This window comes from Erythranthe guttata, chromosome 14 (genome assembly GCF_056151865.1).
Source record: "Erythranthe guttata isolate IM_541 chromosome 14, IM_541, whole genome shotgun sequence".
Taxonomy (NCBI): Eukaryota; Viridiplantae; Streptophyta; class Magnoliopsida; order Lamiales; family Phrymaceae; genus Erythranthe; species Erythranthe guttata.
In genome coordinates this window covers 5,703,008-5,722,065 of record NC_142546.1, presented here as the reverse complement: position 1 = coordinate 5,722,065, position 19,058 = coordinate 5,703,008, and the positions used below count along the sequence as shown (strand labels likewise).

At 31.9% G+C, this 19,058-nt stretch overlaps 1 protein-coding gene across 1 annotated transcript; it reads left to right on the top strand.

The window, feature by feature from the left end:
- Positions 1-7,566: 7,566 nt before the first annotated feature.
- Positions 7,567-10,554, top strand: LOC105956605 (argininosuccinate synthase, chloroplastic). The gene is made up of 8 exons (XM_012980459.2): positions 7,567-7,827; positions 8,278-8,402; positions 8,733-8,781; positions 8,934-9,116; positions 9,228-9,302; positions 9,375-9,560; positions 9,667-9,755; positions 9,851-10,554. The coding sequence occupies exons 2-8, from the start codon at positions 8,296-8,298 to the stop codon at positions 10,401-10,403; spliced, it is 1,242 nt and encodes a 413-aa protein (XP_012835913.2). The 5' UTR covers positions 7,567-7,827; positions 8,278-8,295; the 3' UTR covers positions 10,404-10,554.
- Positions 10,555-19,058: the final 8,504 nt, after the last annotated feature.

The window sequence follows — 19,058 nt, the reverse complement described above, 5'->3', positions numbered from 1 at the left end:
ATTCTTTAGTCACATATCTTCTCTTTATGTAACTCCATAAATCACTATCTAAATTGTTTGTTATCGATGTGGGATAATACTCTTGGTTTTTTTTTTTTTTTTGCTAATTCTAATTAAATCTGCATTAGCACTTGCAGAAATCATGTCAAAGAGAGAATATATCAAGAACTTTTAAGTATGTAATTCCACATGGTCTCAAAAAAAAAAGTATGTAATTCCACATCAAAATGGCTCAAGAGTGTATACATCTTTTCAATGTTAATACAAAGTATGTATCTTCTCTACGTTGAGGAACTAGCTAACAAAAATTGTATTGCTCTAAGACCTATTATCATATGTGTATCATGCTTTTCTCAATAACGAAGCGCTTCTTTTCACTATCTCCGACATAAACCGCTAAATACCCTTTTGGAACTTCAGTTGATCTCTTTTTCAGCCGATAAAAACCGTCTACTGACTAGTCATCATTTTTTTGGTTGAAGTAATCTCGGTGAAGTTGAAGACGAAAAATGAAGGAATGTATATGAGATTCTGTGAAGCAATTGAAAAATATGAGAATTGCGTTTTGAAATGTTTATATATATATATATATATATATATATATATATATATATATATATATATATATATATATATATATATATATATATATAATATATATATATATGAGAGAGAGAATGACGAAGTTGTATTCGTAAATCGCGTAAGTACAAATGAGAATCAAGTTGGATTCAGTACTTAATAATTCCTATACGTAACATGTTGATGGAAATGATAAGTTTAACCTAACTTTGAATGAGTATGTAGTTTAAACATTGTTGAGAATCTATTATGTTAATCCATTCTTCATCACTCGACGATAATTCATACATTGTAAACTATCTTTATTTAAATGTTTATATTAAATTTAGGATGTATCAAATAGAAAAACTGTATATAGTAATTATATTAGAGCAGCCTCTACCTCTCAAAGAAATAATAAACCTTAAAATCGTTCAAATTTATGTTAAAACATCAAAATTTGAATTTTTTTACCCTATCGGTTCATGTAATAAATTAGTTGTATCCAACTTCATACACTACCAGATATGATTTTATTACAAATGGCAGAAACCTCTTAAATGCAGTTATAAACTTGCTAATTGTGTCCACATACATTATAACTCCGAATGGAAAAAAGAATTATGACGTAATCCAATTAGTTTTTTCCTTGCATTTTGCAGCCAACATTATAATTTTTCGAGCATTTCAAATATCGTTACATTCTTAATTGAGGTTTTTTTACGATATTCAGAATCGCCGTTCAATCAAAACCCTAGAGTTATTCAATAAAAATCCTAGTGCTATATATTTCATATTTTGTGCAAATAGAACAGTCCTGGCCATTACATAAACAAATAGAACAGGATTGCATAGATTTTTTTTTATTTCTTTCTCCGTTTGTGCAACTTTTTCGCGCCAAAATGAATACAACTGATCTTCCGTTTCATATCATAATAGTTATTCTCTCTATGCTTCCAGCCGAAGTCCTAGCCAAGTTCTAGTGCGTCTGCAAAGTCTGGAAGAACATAATCTGCGATCCACAGTTCGTAGAAGGGCACTTTTAAATCCAGGCTACTAAAGGTAAATACTATCTTCTTTATGTGGGCATTGGAACGTACAAATGAGCGTGCTTTCACATTACTTTGTGATGAAACGTTCGATCAGGCCCTAGAATTCGAAATTCCTTCTGAGGTTCGTGATATGAGCTTCATCACAATCGGTTCTTGTAATTGTGTGTTGTGTTTCACTGATGCGAATAGCTTTGGTAGCAACGTGTATTTGGGTAACCCCTCCATTAGAAAATACAAGACCATAATTAACCCAATACTTGATGGTGTTGAACTATCGTACCAAGGTGATGTTGATTTTGCTTTAGGGTTTGGGTATTATGAACAAACGAACGATTACAAATTTATTAGGATTGCTATCCTAAGTGACGAGGAAGATGATACAACAAGTAAAATTTTGGACACCGAACAAAATATTAAATGTAGACATTACGATATTCTAAATTTTACTTAAACATCAAATGTACTACTATAGTACGTTCATGTCGACCTAATAATTCACGTAGCCTATTACATCTCCCTTTTGATAAATTTAAATCGAATATGGAAACAATCTAATAACTAAACGATCTATGTATGATATCGGTCCTGAATAATTCCTACCCATATGTTTCTATACGTCCGCACGTGTTTTCTTCGAGTATTTCACGTAAGGCGTTCATGGAAATAATAAATTTAACCTAGATTTTTCATTATTATGTGTATAACTTAGAATGCGTATGTAGCTTAAAGAATAGTGAGACTCTATTATCCGAATCCATTCTTCATCATTTGATGATAATTCCTATATCATAAACTATCTTTATTTAAATTTTTATATCAAATATAGTATGTATCAAATGGAAGAACTGTATATGGTAAAAATAAACCTTAAAATCATCCAAATTTATGTTAAATCATCAAAATTTGTATTTTTTTAGACTATCGGTTCGTGTAATAAATTAGTTGTATCCCACTTCATACGTTGCCAGATAGGATTTTATTACAAATGGCAGAAACCTCTTATATACAGCTATAAACTTGCTAATCGTGTCCAGATTCATTATAACTCCAAATGGAAAAAGAATTGTGACGTAATTCAATTAGTTTTACCTTACATTTTGCAACCAACATTACAATTTTTTGAGCATTTCAAATATCGTTACATTCTCATTTGAGGGCCTTTTACGATATTCAGAATCGATGTTCAATCAAAACCCTAGGGCTATATTTTCTTGTTTTGGTGCAAATAGAACAACAGTCCTAACCATTCCATAAACTAATAGACCAGTGTTACATCGATTTTTGTTTGTTATTTCTCCGTTTTTTGTAATTCTTTCGCGCCAAAATGAATACAATTGATCTTCCGTTTCATATCATAATAGTTATCCTCTCGATGCTTCCAGCTGAAGCCCTATCCAAGTTCTAGTGCGCCTGCAAAGCCTGGAAGAACATAATCCGCGAACCGCAGTTCGTAAAAGAGCACTTTTAAATCCAGGCTTCTAAAGGTAAAGACTATCTTCTTTATGTGCCATTGGACCGTACAAACGAGCATGCTTTCACATTACTTTGTGATGAAACGTTCGATCAGGCCCTAGAATTTGAAATTCCTTCTGAGTTTCGTGATAGGAGCATCATCATAATTGGTTTTTGTAATGGGATTTTGTGCTTCACTGATGCGAATAACTTTGGTAGCACCGTGTATTTGTGTTACCCCTCCATTAGAATATACAAGACCGTAATTAACCCAATATTTAATGGTGTTGAATTATCGTACCAAGGTGATGTTGATTTCGCTTTAGGGTTTGGATATTATGAACAAATGAATGATTAGTTCATTATTACGATTGCTATCCTAAGTGATGAGGAAGATGAGGCAACTATTAAAATCGAAGTTTATTCAATGGTCGCAAGTTAGTGGAAGAATCTAGGAGTGGATCACTTTCCATAGGAAAGGATTGAATTAAAATCGGAAGTTGTGATGCGTGATTTGGTTCATTGGAAGACGGATTACAGAGATGGGGACGAGCGTATTTCGGTAATTTTGGCGTACCATATGGGAGAAGAGTTATTCCGACATATAGGAATACCTAATTATAAAGGCGATGGGGAAAACTTGGTAGAACACATTGGAGTGTATAAAGGAAATCGTTCTATGTTTGTATTTCATCTATCGGATCACTATTCTTGGCACAAAAACTGCCACTTGTGGGTAATGAACGAGTACGGAGTGGTGAGTTCATGGACGAAACTATACACCGTAGTAATAGATGCTGGAGTCGTTACTCCGATTATGTTTACTAATGACGACGAGATTGTATTTGAAAATGGTGAGTGTGATTTGACCGTATGCGAGCAACACTATTTCCTACCTTGGAGTTGTAGATGAAGGTTACCTTAATTTCGTGACCTATAACGGTAGCCTTGTTATGTTGGAGGACTAAAAATTTGCATTTGGTCAGTTTGTTATCTTAAGACTTTCTTTTTTCTTCGTGTGTTTAGTTACGGATTATTGTTGTTTGTAATTGTATGATGTTAGAGGATTGTATATGCTCGTTATTTTCCTTTTAAGGTGGGAGTATTTTGTTGTTTTGTTTAGTTTTGAATTATCATGGTTTGTATTTTGTATGGTATTTGAGAATTTTTTGTACGCTTAACATTTGTTGTGCACATTTGTACACTTAACATTTTTTTGCACATAGATAAAGCCTAGCAACTTTAATGCACTAAACACACACAACATGAGCATATTTCTAATGAGCATAGTTGATACTCCGCATCGTAAAACGGGTGCTCCATAGTGCACATGAGATGAACAAAAGGACGCAATTAATGCACTAAACACACACAACACGAGCATATTACTAATGAACGACTGGTGAGACTCACCTAATAAATTATCTCCAAAATCTCTAGGCATATTATTCATTCTCCCGTATTCTAAGTTATTTAGTTGTTATTTATTACCTTTAGTGGCCATTTATATAACCTAGATGTTAACAATGCTTTTAATACATGATTTCTATATAAAAATTGGTAATGAAAAATATTTGAACTGTAGAGACTCACAATTTTCTCGGCATGTGTATTGCCTAGAACAAGTTCTTTATGATTTTTGCTTCTTGATTATTACACATGATTTTACTTGCATTCCTGCGAATTCTTTTTCTATGTCGCACTACTCACTTGAAACAGTTTACCTCATTTTTATGTGAATGTAAAAGATATGGTGATTAATAGAGCATTTTCAACGGTTTTGTCTTGACCTAGAATTTATTTTTCATGCACAACTACGTTGAAAATTTTCATCTCCAAGAACATAATGTTAAACTAAACAACTTGATAAATTCTATCTTTCGCTTCTCAAATTTGTGATGCCACTTATAAAATTTAACAAACTTTTTATAATATTAAATAAAATTATGTTGTACTCTCTATTTATTATTAAAAATATTTTTTATTATTGGGTGGGGAAGGTGTGGTTGGTTAAATAAATTTAAAAATTTGTGGGTTATTTCTTTCTTCTTTTGTGCAAGTTTTTTAGCACCAACATGAATCGAACTGAACTTCAATTTGAGCACAAGGTCAACACGGTGGAGGTGCTCCAAAGGTGGTCAAGAAAGATGCTACAAGCCATAGTACGACACTTGGATTGTGGGACACCCGATTGTGTGGAGCTGTGACCTTTACCGGCACCGATTCTTGAGCCCGTACCAGAGCTTTATGACGACGAGGAGTGTGAGAGAGATGGAGAGGAGCACCCCAATCACGTTGACTCCTATTAGTCAGGTGCTTTCTATCCTTAAATTTTTCTCTAATTTTGTTGAGGGCAACGAAAATTTTAAGTTTGGGGGTGAAAAATTATTTATTTTATTTGTCATTTATTTGCGTTTAGTTTGCATGCATTAGCTTTTATTTTCTTTTAGTTTTTTTATTCCTTTAAAAAAATGTTGCTGAAGTCCACTGCATCGGTGAGTTGTAATGATGAGAGATGACCAATGTTTAATGATGAGATTGCTTGTTTTATTGTGATGAGGACTAGATGTTTGGTTAGCTTTCGTTTCTACGGAACTTATAAGCGAATTATTGCTAGGAATCACAATTTGTGCACTACTTTTGTTGAACGCTTTGTATTTTAAATTTGGAATTAATTTATGATAGATCATGCTATGTTTGGTTTTAAATTATCTCAATATGGCATTTTTGTAATTTCAAAACTTAGACCAAATTGGTTTAATGTCAAATATCTGACAACTAACTGCGAGGGCCACATTGAGATAATTTTTCAAGTCTAGGGAGGCAAATCGAAACAATCGTGAGTAGAAGGAGGTAAAGTGATACCGAACCAAAGTACATGGGGGGAAAAGTGGAATTTGCCCTTTTTTTTTCGGCGGCGGGTCATCGGAGCTCCAGTTAGCTGACTCTGCATTAGTTAACTTCAATTAGTTGACATTCATTTTTTTTCCGGCGGCGGGTCGTCGGAGCTCTGGTTAGCTGACTCAACATTTGTTTAATATAATTCTTATCAATTCTATCCAGTATTCTCTAACTTTCTTAATATCACACATTCACACCGAATTTAAATAAATATATCACATTAACCCCCAATTTTTTTTTTTTTTCAGAAAATAATTTTTTTTTCTGAATTTTTTTTTTCCGGCCAGATTCCGGCGTTGACTTCTTTTTATTTTTTTTAAACTTTTTTTTCCTAAAATTTTTTCCGGCCGGTCAACCACTGTTGACCACCGTTGACCGCCGGTCTCCGGCGTTGACTTTTTTTTTCGAATTTTTTTTTGTTAGAAAAAAATATTTTAATTAATATTACTATCTTGACTACTAAATTACTGTCTCAGACAGTAATATTACTGTTTGAGACAGTAATATTATGAATATTATTTTCCCGAACAGTAATATTATTGTCTAAGACAGCTAAATTACTGTCGGAGACAGTAATTTAGCAGCCAATAAAATAATATTAATTAAAATAATTGTTTTTAAGAAAAAAAAATTAAAAAAAAAAAAGTCAATTAACAGTTAAATTACTGTCTCCGATAGTTAAATAACTGATGGAGACAGTAATTTAGCAACAAATACAGTGATATTAATTAAAAATATTTTTCTTAAGAATAAAAAAGTCAATTAACAATTAAATTACTGTATCTGACAGTTAAATAACTGCTGGAGACAGTAATTTAGCAACGAATACAATAATATTAATTAAAATATTTAAAAAAAAAAAAAAAGTCAATTAACAGTTAAATTACTGTCTCCGACTGTTAAATAACTGTTGGAGACAGTAACTTAGCAGCGAATGCAGTAATATTAATTAAAAATATTTTTAAAGAAAAAAAAAGTCAATTAACAGTTAAATTACTGTCTCCGACAGATAAATAACTGATGGAGACAGTAATTTAGCAGCAAAGACAGTAATATTAATTAAAATATTTTTTTTAAGAAAAAACAAAATTAGAAAAAAAAAAAAAAAAAAAAAAAGTTAACGCCGGAGATCCGGTGGTCAACGGCAGTTGACCTACCGAAAAAAAAGTTTTTTTAAAAAAGAAAAGTCAACGCCGGCGACCGGTGGTCTCCGATGGTGGCAGGTCAAAATTGGGGTCAAAATTGTTTTTTTAGTGAAATTGAGTTAATTGAGGGGTGTAAATCATGAAATTTGAGTTGAATTGGATTTCAATGAATTGGGGGTAATTTTGGTATATATAAAATAATTTTCCTTATTTGCAAATAAGTTTGAATGAATTGGATTTATTTGAAAGACAAAAAAAGTTGGATGTCCCTCTTTTAATTAAGTGCCCTTTTCATGGGCGTATTTAGTGGCCTTATTTTAATTGTGAAATATGAAATTAGACTAGTTAGGAAATTATTATTTTATTCCATTTGTCATTAGTTGTACACTTGTACATACCAAACATGGGAATGACAATATCCCAGCCCTAAATATCTTCTTAGCAAACGAAAAAAAAAAAGATTTTAGGAATAAAAATTTCAAATTTTAAATATATAAAATAAAATTTGATTAAAATAAAGATATGAATGGGTATATTTAAAGGAAGAAATATTTAAAAAAGAAGAAATGGAATGTAGAATATGCAGTTAGCGTGAAAATGGGCCAACAATCCCCATCAACTCAATCTAAATAAACTCCATTTTAGGGGAACAATTTGTCTACCTCTCCGCCGCCGTTCTTTGCCTCAGTTCCCTTCGCCGCCGCCGCTGCTCTGTTGTAATCTCTCTCTCTCTCTCTCTCTCTTAATCTCTCTCTAGTTAAGTTTTTTGCTTAAAAAAAATAAATGATTTGGTACTATTCAGTCAGTGATTGATTCATTCTCTGGGTGGACATATTTGCTTTGTCAGTAGGTCATATGTTCTTCAATGGTGGAATTTAAAACAACCACCTATTCAATATCAATATAATTAATCCCCCTTTATTAAATTAGAAGATACTTTTTTCTCCAATCTGATTTGAAGTTAATACAACTTAATTCTCACACCATTGTTTTACAAATGCACAATTTTGTCTCTAATAATTAATCATTTATTTTCTTCCCTTTTCTTTTATAAATAATGACTGAGCAAATAAGTATATACTTATAGAGATTTAAGATATATATATATAATTAAGCCTTGGTGATTATTATTATTAATGTGACTTGGAATGAATTTGTGTGTGCAGATATCGAAAAAGGAGGCAATGAGTTCGAGTGGTGTTGATGGAAAAGTTGTGCGCAAAAAATTGAATAAAGTAGTGCTGGCCTATAGTGGCGGTTTAGATACTTCTGTTATTGTACCGTGGCTTCGGTATGTATGTTTATTCATCTCTCATATTCTAATGGACGATTGATTCATCATCCTTTCGTCTTTCATACTTCAACAACGGATTCATCTCTAGTGTTTGTTGATTCACCGATTTTTTTCTTGCGTTGTTTTATCAAAATACTGTATAGAAAAGCGACTTTTTTTCTTCTTTTCGTTTTCTTTTCCGGTTGATGATCTTCTTCCATCATATAATTATTATATATAGTAGCTCAAGTTCTGGAAAAGTCTAAGATTGTATGTAGAGAAAGATAAGATTTAGTAGTATGCGGGAAAATTCTGTTGTCATTTGTTTAGTTTTTCATTTGATTGCAGGGAGAACTATGGATGCGAGGTTGTTTGCTTCACTGCAGATGTTGGTCAAGTACGTTAAAATATATATATGTCAACAGTAATTGAGATTGAGACTATTGCAGGACGTTCTTTTTGGTTTTCGAAATTTGAATAAATATATAGAAACAAAATGAAGTTGTGGTTAAACGCAAAGTGTCTGATGCAAAATACAAAACTGTTCAGGGCGTACAAGAATTGGAAGGTTTGGAACAAAAGGCGAAGGCTAGTGGAGCATGTCAACTAGTGGTAAAAGATCTCAAGGAGGAATTTGTCAGAGATTTTATATTTCCGTGTTTGCGTGCTGGTGCTATTTACGAGCGCAAGTACTTGCTCGGGACATCCATGGCTCGTCCTGTTATTGCAAAGGTGTTTTATTAAATTAATATTAAATTATTATTATAAAATTGTTTCCATGGCTTTTCTCCTCCTACTTCAAAAAAAAAAAAAATAATGTATTTTATGTATTGAAAAATTTAGGCGATGGTTGATGTTGCGAAAGAGGTTGGAGCTGATGCAGTTTCACACGGATGTACTGGGAAAGGAAATGATCAGGCATGCATGCTTCATAACTTCGATTCCCCTATTTGTTATTAATTTAATATTCATATTTTTTTTTTATTGCAGGTCCGTTTTGAGCTTACCTTTTTCGCTCTGAATCCTGAACTAAGTGTTGTTGTGCCTTGGAGAGAATGGGAAATAACCGGAAGAGAAGATGCAATTGAATATGCTATAAAGCATAACGTACCTGTTCCCGTCACCAAGAAATCCATCTATAGCAGAGATAGGAATCTGTGGCATCTCAGTCACGAGGTAATTAATTAATTAGTTTCCTAACAAAAGTTGCTTATACGCATCACCGCTCGTAAATTTCGGTCAATTTTTTTAAGGGGCTAATTGTAATATTAATATTAAAAAGGGGGACATATTGGAGGACCCAGCAGTTGAACCAAATGAGGACATGTACATGATGAGTGTTTCCCCTGAAAACGCACCCGATCAACCCGAGTATATTTCATTTACTAATTCCTTTTCAATTTCATGCATATAGTAGTTTATTTTATTTTATGTTTTCTCATTCAATCAATCCCACATCTCTTCAGGTACCTGAAAATCGGTATAGTTTCGGGTCTCCCAGTTTCAATAAATGGCAAAGAATTATCTCCAGCATCTCTACTCTCAGAGCTTAACGAGATTGGAGGGAGGCACGGTATTGGCAGAGTGGACATGGTCGAAAATCGGCTGGTCGGAATGAAGAGCCGCGGTGTGTACGAAACGCCAGGTGGCACCATCATATTCACTGCTGCACGTGAGCTCGAGTCTCTGACGCTTGATCGTGAAACCATACAGATTAAGGATTCTCTTGCTCTCAAATACGCCGAGTTAGTGTACGCTGGGCGTTGGTTCGATCCGCTTCGGGAGTCGATGGATGCATTTATGAAGGAAATAACAAAGACTACGACTGGAACGGTGACGCTCAAACTCTACAAAGGGTGTGTGAGTGTAACAGGTAGGGAAAGTCCCAACAGTCTATATCGACAAGACATTTCCTCTTTCGAAAGTGGTGATATCTATAATCAAGCAGATGCTGCCGGTTTTATCCGCCTCTATGGATTGCCGATGCGCGTCCGTGCTATGCTTGACAAAGGCCTCTGAGATTTTGTTACTCGTCATTTTTATTTTATTCTATTCTAAGATTTTGAACTTCAATACTTTTCTTTCATTTCCCGTGGGTTGAACCTTTTTCAAGGAAATATAGAATAATGGGAACATTTAAATAAGTTTGATTCTTCATTGGATCATAAAAGCTCACTTGTCTAAGATCTTTTCCTTCTCTTCTGGATCGAACGTCAATAAGATTACACTTCGGTGGTGTTTCCAAAAGCTTTTTCAAAAAACATAGATTATATATACTTAGGTGGTGTTTCCAAAAGCTTTTTAAAAAATTAGAAGTTGGTGATTATGAGTTAAGTTGGTGATAAGTGCTTATTTCAAAAGGTTGGGTGCATTTGCAAATTCATCATAATTAGGGTCGTACATGAACCAAGTTTCGAGTATAGCATAATGCATGTGTTTTTGAATATTATTGAATTTTTATGGAACTTTCAAAATATTTTTTGAGCTTTGATTTGATAATCAATGGATTCCAGCTCTAATGAGCTTTAGTACTGAAGTCAAACACAAATCGAGCTCGAGTAGTTTGAGTTTTTGTGTAGATATATATATTTTATTAATTATTTAATGGATTACGGAAAGTCGTGCGAACTAAATTCCATAGCTTATCGAACAAAAATATGCATGTACCGAATTAGTTTGATTAGGAAACTGAGCTCAAATATTGAAATCTTAACGAATGATCTCGTTCAAGTATTTCTACTTTGGTTTGATTTCATCGGGACAAGCAATTAAACATCAAACCACTCAGAAAATGGCTTCTTATAATATGGTGCACACACCCTCCTCTTTGCCGCCGCCTCAACCGACTGGGCCACGGCCAAGTGGTCACCCTGCGTGGCCTCACTGTTAGCGGCTCACTATGCTGCACACCCAGCGGATCGGAAAGTGCCCCGGGCAAGGATTTTTCGGTGTACCAGTAAGCCTGAAATGTACCATTCTTGGCACATGCATCATTAATGTGAACGGAAGGTTCAATATAACTGTTCCGGCGAATAGAGGTCTTATCCTTGGCCTACCTATGCTTCCATGTGTTGTCACTGTGCAGCTTCCATTGAGCCCAGTTGATTTGTGTATCAACAATGTTGGTAACCTTTGTGTATCTCATTCTAAAATAATGGAGAAGTAAAAAAAAGAATTTTGATCCATTTCTCATATATATATATATGCTCTTGTGATGCATGTATACCTTAATAATCCATTATATTTACTTCATATATCACATATAACGGTCAATTATGTGCTACACACGGTGAAGTTTACAACGGGTAGATCTTTCACGAGTATAACATAAAATAAACAATATATATATATATATATATATATATATATATATATATATATATATATATATATATATATATATATATATAAATGATATCGTTTTAAAGAAGAAAAAAGGGCAACTTTAGTAATGTAACTTTGAGTGGTGGCACTTTTGGTTCTGAACAGATTCAACATGGAAGTTTCATTTTTGCACTTCTTAAAATGTAGCAATCATCAATTTTAGGACAATTAGTTTTCCATACGTACGTGTGCAGCGAGGGATCACTTTAATATCATATTCTTTAACTAAGTTACTAAGTATCAAATTTTAATTTTGAGAAAAATCATTTAGTATTTTGTTTGTATCATAATCTTATATTTATTATGTTTCATACTTTATATACATCGTGAAGTATATATCGGATACAGTATATATAAAGTATATCACACTTTATCAACACATACCAACATGTGTGTATTTTTCTATGTGTGAATATATTATAGGGGTGATTATAAATAAGCCCATCAATGGATACTTATTCATAAAAAGATTCAGACAAATAACTCTTTTACAAATAAATCCACACATGGTTCAGATTTTTGTAAAAGACTAAAATAGCCCATCATACTTTAATATGCTCCAATTTCATCATTAATTTAGTTAACCTCAATTTGATCCAAAATTTCACAAATTATTCAATTTTGACCCAAAACCATTTTTTTTCAAAAAAAATTTTTGCCGCCGGATTCCGGCGTTGACTTTTTTTTTTTTTTTTCTTCCAGATTTTGTCGCCGGTTTCCGGCGTTGACTTTTTTTTTTTCGTTTAAACAGCAATATTGCTGTGATTGACAGTAATATTAACTATATTACTATTAAATACAGTAAAATTAACTAAACTACAGTTTAACACAACAATATTGCTATATTAATCTCTAGCACAGTAATATTAACACAACAAAACTCATTATTATTGTGTAATAGAGTAATATTACCATGTTGACCGTTCAACAAATGTAAACATAATAAAAGCCAAAAGAATTAATATTACTGTGAGTGACAGTAATATTACTATAACAACAGTGATATTACCGTCAACCACAGTAAAATTACAATAATAGACAGTAATATTATTATGTTGCTCCGTGAATAACTCAAACAAAGAAAAAAATCCAAACAAAATAATAATATTGATGTGGTTGACAACAATATTACTATAACAACAGTAATATTGCCGTCAACCAGAGTGATATTATTGTGTTTACAGTAATATTACAATAATAGACAGTAATATTATTACGTTACTCCGTGAATAATTCAAACAAAACAAAAACCCAAAAAAATAATAACATTGATGTTGTTGACAGTAATATTATTGTGTTTACCTATAAAAGCAGAAGTTATGGATTGTGAGTTAAGTTGGTTTTAAGTGTTTATTATTAAAAGTTTGGGGAATTTGCAAATTTACTGAAAAATAAACTTAAATAGAAAAAGTAGGATCACGGGTGCTTGACAAATTATAGCTTAAAGTTGCTTATGTTAAGAGAACCAAAAGCAAACGTTCATTTTGCAAAGGGTAAAATTCAAAATCATCCCTGAGATTTGCTATCAACTTCAAAATCATCCCTGAGGTTCTATTGAACTTCAAATTCATCCTTCAAGCATTTTTTCACCGGCCAAATGAGAATAAATTTTCTGAACTCTCAAAACTGCCCATTATCACTTTTATCAACTATTTGGCTCCATTTTTTCAAAAGGAAAATAATATTTATTATTTTCTCTATGAAGATTATATATGAATTTTTTTAACATGGACTCTAATTAAAATTAGGGGGTATTTGATAAAATTTCCTCATTGGATTTTGACTTCTCGATAAATCCATTTTTTGCAATTGATATTTGCTACAAATCCAATCAACCCAAATATTTTATATGCCCAACTAATTATTCCAAAAAAAAAATATGCTGATAAATGCAGACCCCCCTAATTAATAGCACCGAAAATGAGGCATGGAAGGACGAAATTGAAGCCAATTAGAACCCCATGGATGAATTTGAAGTTGAGTGCAAACCTTAGGGATGATTTTGAATTTTACCCTTTTGCAAACACTTCAAAATAGATTACGAGCCAAAAAAAAACACATAATCTATTTATAAAAACTTTTGCAAACACCACCTAAAACAACTTATTTTAAGAAAAATAGTAGCAAAAGCTGATAATGCAAACACTTCAAAAGTAATTCTGATCGATCCAAAAAAAGCTCATAATTACTTTTCAAAAGCTTTTACAAACACCCTCTTAATCATCTGTAAGCACCCTGTGACCAATACTATAGCATGTATAGACATCGACGCAAGCTTGGTCAACCAGTTCGTTATCAAGAACCCTCGATTCCCAGTCACCCTTTTTATTACGATTTTCAATCGTGCGCTTTGGAAATCCGACAATCCCATTTGCAAGAGATCTGAGAGTAGGCCTTCCTCTATAGCTAAAAGGAAACCATCTCTTTGCCAGAAAATGCACGTCGACTTTTGGTCACCTTTTGAGCGAATGCATTGTTTCTTTACTAGAACAACTCAGTATTTTATTTGTTTTATTTTAATAATAACTGGCTTTGTATTTTGAACACAATCTATTCAAACGTCTCAAACCATATTAGGAATTATTTATTAAGGATATGATCCTTTATTTATTTTGTAATCCACCCCTTCCCATTTTATTTGTTACTTTTGCAATTTTTTTTTTTCCAAATTATTTATCACTTTAAAATTCCATTAAATTTCTTCATGTTATGAATTCTTGAAGGTGTACTGGATGAGCACCGTTACTCACCATCAACAAGCTAGCACCATCACTCACACCATAATACCTATTGATGATCCCATTATGGCCTTGTAACTCATAACCTTTGAGAGGTCTTTCTAGTGATATATATATATATATATATATATATATATATATATATATATATATATATATATATAACACTATGTAATGTATTTTGCACACAAGAAGAATAAGAGAATAATATACTTGTTGATATCTATATTGCTATCTCAATTCCCTTTTGCTTTGTTATTTCTTTATTAATTTCTCAACACGTTATCAACGCGATTGTTCTATTTTTATTTTCGAGAAAAGATGATCCAAAAAAGATAATTACTTCTCAACCATAGAAGATGAAAAGTGAGTTGATCTCAAATATTTTATTGTTGTTTTAATTGATTTAATACTAACCATCTTAATTTTGTTGTAGGTGATTTTTTGTGCAATTCACGAGTTCGTACTTTGAGCCCAGTTTTGGATATGATAATGTCCGAATTTCAGCAAAATGCAAAATACTTAACTTTTAGAATTTTTTGTTGTCTGTTCGGAACACTTTGAACCATCAAAATCGGATATCGGTCGAGAGAGATATGCGTAAAATACTGAGTTCTGCCAGAGCTGTCCCTTGTGCAATTTTTTTTAGATGAACATGATGTTCTAAATACAAAAGGGATGATTGTAGGCGTAGAGCCTAGATTAAATACGATATTAGAAATCTCGATTGAGTATATTAGACTTTATGTCTAAATGATAATACTCTTGAACATTTGAGTTAGTCGGTATTCCCCATTTATAGTACTATTATTTCACAATTAAGTACTATATATTATGTAACCTATGGTGAATGTCTATAGGAGTTACAAAATCATTAGTGTGTGTAATTAGAGGTGATAATGGTGGATATTAAGGCCATTCATTCTCTTGTAACTCATGACCTTTTGAATGGTCTTCTTGTACTATAAAAGGGATACCATTGTATAGAGTTGATACACACTTGAATAAGAATACAATACATACACACACTTGCTCTCTTGTCTTTCCCTTGTTTTATAACACGTTATCAGCACGATACTTCTACTTTAATTTTCGAGTAAAGATGATGCAAAGTAGATTATTACTTCTCAACCGTAGAAGATGAAAAGGGAGTTGATTTCAAATATTTTATTGTTGTTTTGAATTAATTAAATATTAATCATCTTAATTTTGTTATAGGTGATTTTTTGTACAATTCACTAGTTCGTACTTTGAGCCCAGTTTTGGACATGATAATGCCCGAATTTCAGAAAATGCAAAATACGAAACTTGTTGAATTTTCCGTTGGATGTTCGAAACATCTTGAATCGCTGAAATCGGATCCCAAACGAATGAAATACGCTCAAAATACTCATGAAAGGCAGAGCTGCCTATCGTGCGCGGCTTTTTTTCGAATCGTCAAAATATTGAGGTAAAGAAAATTTGTTAATGGAGTATAATAAATTTTGGTACGTTCATCATTATCTGATAATTATAATAGTGTTGCAATTGAATATTTATATTACATGTTGAGTGAAGAATAACTGTATAAAATTAAGATGATGAAAAAAAAATAACTGTAATAATAGAAATTATTCTTGTGTTATCCGAAGTTACAAGTTATCACTACACTTATTCCATGATCATCTTAAGAATTTTATTTGGAATTCCAAACATGCTCTCTAGTTTATGCAACTTGAAAATCTCCCTCCATTAATCGAAAAAGAACTCGAAATTCATAAATTTTAGGCTCAAAGCCTATTTTAAATATGAAAGCTTGAAAGCTTATGTGGAGGCATATCAAATATAAAGATTTGAGGCCTACATTAAATTTGAAGACTAGAAGTCTCAATTGAATATATTAGACTCAAGGTCAAAGTGATGATATTCAAAATTGAATATTTGAGTTAATGAGTATTTCCCACTCAAGGTATTATTATTTTACGATTAAGTACCAATTATAGGGCTAAGACCCCAAATTAAGTACATAAATTCAAGGCATAAAACTCAATGAGATTAAATTGAAAACGGACGCTCCGCTAATGTGAGAAAATAGGACGCCACTAATAAAGAAACACGTGTACATACTTTTATTAAATTGCAACCCATTTTAACTGCTCTAGTTTACAACAATGAATATGCTTCTATTTCAAAATACTCTAGTTAACAGTAACGAGTTTATATTGGCAATTAAATTTTTTTATTCTTTTTTTTTTTTTTAATTCGTGTCCCTTTTTTTTTCCATTTTATTTAAATAAAACTTATATGTACGTTTTTGTTTTGATAAATTATATGCACATTATAACACTTTGTAATTTATTTTTAAATGTTATTTTTTATTATCATATGTTGTAATATATTAATTAAAAAGATTCTAATTTTGTCAGTCTCAATTGTATTGATTTATAAGATTTAATATACTAATTTTATTGTTTGTTTTAATTAATATTATATATAGGAAATAAAAAGTTACATCTACATCGAAATTACAAAGAAATTACAAAGTGTTTTTTAATGAACAAACAAGGGTTGCTAAAAAATTAAAAAGATACATAAAAATAGATACAAAATATATATATATAATAGAGTAATATGTATTTTGAAATGGATTCTAATATGTAACTGGAGCATAATATTCCACTTCTTATTTCTTTATTAAACATGTACACGTGTTAGATTTTTAGTGGAGTCCGTTTTTTGCTTATTAATAGGGGATCCGCTCCAAATGCTCACCCAAACTCAATCCTTGATATTTGAATAGTATATTGTACTCGAAAGAACTATTCAGTTTGTGGTTCAATATTATATATGAAGATTTGAGTTAATTATAGTACTCTTATTTCATAGCAAGTACTGTAATGATTTATATGAAGCCTCCAGGCTCAAATCGAATCGAGTACATAATTTTAAGCAATAATACTCAAATCTTGAGATTATATCTATATATGTACTCAAAAAGACTATTCCTTTGTGATTCAATGATATGAGACACATCGCCTAATTTGAAATTATTATTGATAGCCCAAGAAGAAACGTAACTATGAGCTTTGGATCATTGAAGTTGAAGATCCATTTATGTGTCATGAAGGAATAGACAAATATTTCATATGAGAATGCGTCTTAAAGACACAACAAAGTATTATTGTATCTTGAGCATATAAATAAAGTATTGGTAATACGTGTCTCAATGACACAAATTGAATAATGTTGCTATATGTGTTTTGAAGATACAAAAATGGAAATTTGTAAGAGAAAATATTATCTAATCCATGTGACTTGAAATACTCCGTCAATAGCAACATTTTGATTTAAATTATGCTCGTGAAGTAGCAACATAAAAATTAAAGTTACACTCGTACTAGCAAAAATCAAGAAAATTTGATAGCATATCGAACTATAATACGAGTTGTGGAGCTAAAATTGAAATAATGCAAAGCTCGTTTGAATGTTATTATTCTTTGACAGTTAAAATAACAAAATATTTCAAGAGATATCTTATATAGGTATCATGGTGCTTATTACAATATAAATTTATCTCACCATTAGAGGTGAAGAGATGTGAGAAATATGAAAAATGATTGGTCATAAATCCATTTCACGATAAAGCATGTTGATAAGCTTTATCGAGCACCAACACAAAAACAAAAGAAATTGCGTGATTTTGGAGTCACGATATTGACCAATTCAATTAAAGTTGTAAATTTCATTCCAAATGTATATCTATGGAGGTAGGTATATGATTTTTTTTATAATTGGTCTACATGAAATGAGATGAAATTTCAAACCAAACGAAAAAAAGGGGATCTGATTTTTTTGTTAAAATTGCAAACCCTCTGCATATTCTGATTTTTCGAAATTTACAGTTTACTCTTTCAAAATTTTCAAAATTTTCATTTTAGTCCCCGGTTTTAAAAATTTTACGATTCAGTCCAAATGTTTTTTAGAATATGCAGCTCGTTCCTCTCATAAGCATTTTCAGTTTTCACTGAAATTTTTAAAATTGCAACCATGTCCCTGAAGTTTTCAAGATTTACAGTTTGATCCCTAAAATTTTCAAAATTTATAGTTTGGTCCCTGGATTTTCAAAATTTTAAAATTTGATTATTTATGTTCAGAATCTGTTAGATTCTCAAAAGCAATTATTTTCAGCCACATAACATGATATCACATGGTTTGTTTATAATTTGTGCTATGCAATATTTTGCACCCCTAATGGGAGAATTTATATGGCATACATTGTCAATTGTTATTTTAATGAAACAATTTTCCCGCCGTTAAGGGGAGATAAGAAGTCGGTTCTTGTATAACGGGCTGAATTATATGAAATGAACTTTGTCTCATCTACATTTGTGCATGGAAATATTTAAGCACAAAAGAAAAAAGAAATCATAAAAAATATCGATCTCGACAAGAGGAATCCAACGGTGGGTAGCCCGTCAAATTCCGACTGCCGGAACACAAAATACACCTCCGGCAAGACACACTGTCGTCGAAATATGCGTCGACTGAAAAACAATTGCGGAAACAGATCGAG

Excerpts from the sequence above, each read along its gene's own strand:
- LOC105956605 (XM_012980459.2), top strand. The coding sequence starts at position 8,296 with ATGAGTTCGAGTGGTGTTGATGGAAAAGTTGTGCGCAAAAAATTGAAT. Across the intron at positions 8,403-8,732 it reads GTTATTGTACCGTGGCTTCG|GGAGAACTATGGATGCGAGG; the intron begins GTATGTATGTTT and ends ATTTGATTGCAG. Across the intron at positions 9,303-9,374 it reads CTGGGAAAGGAAATGATCAG|GTCCGTTTTGAGCTTACCTT; the intron begins GCATGCATGCTT and ends TTTTTATTGCAG.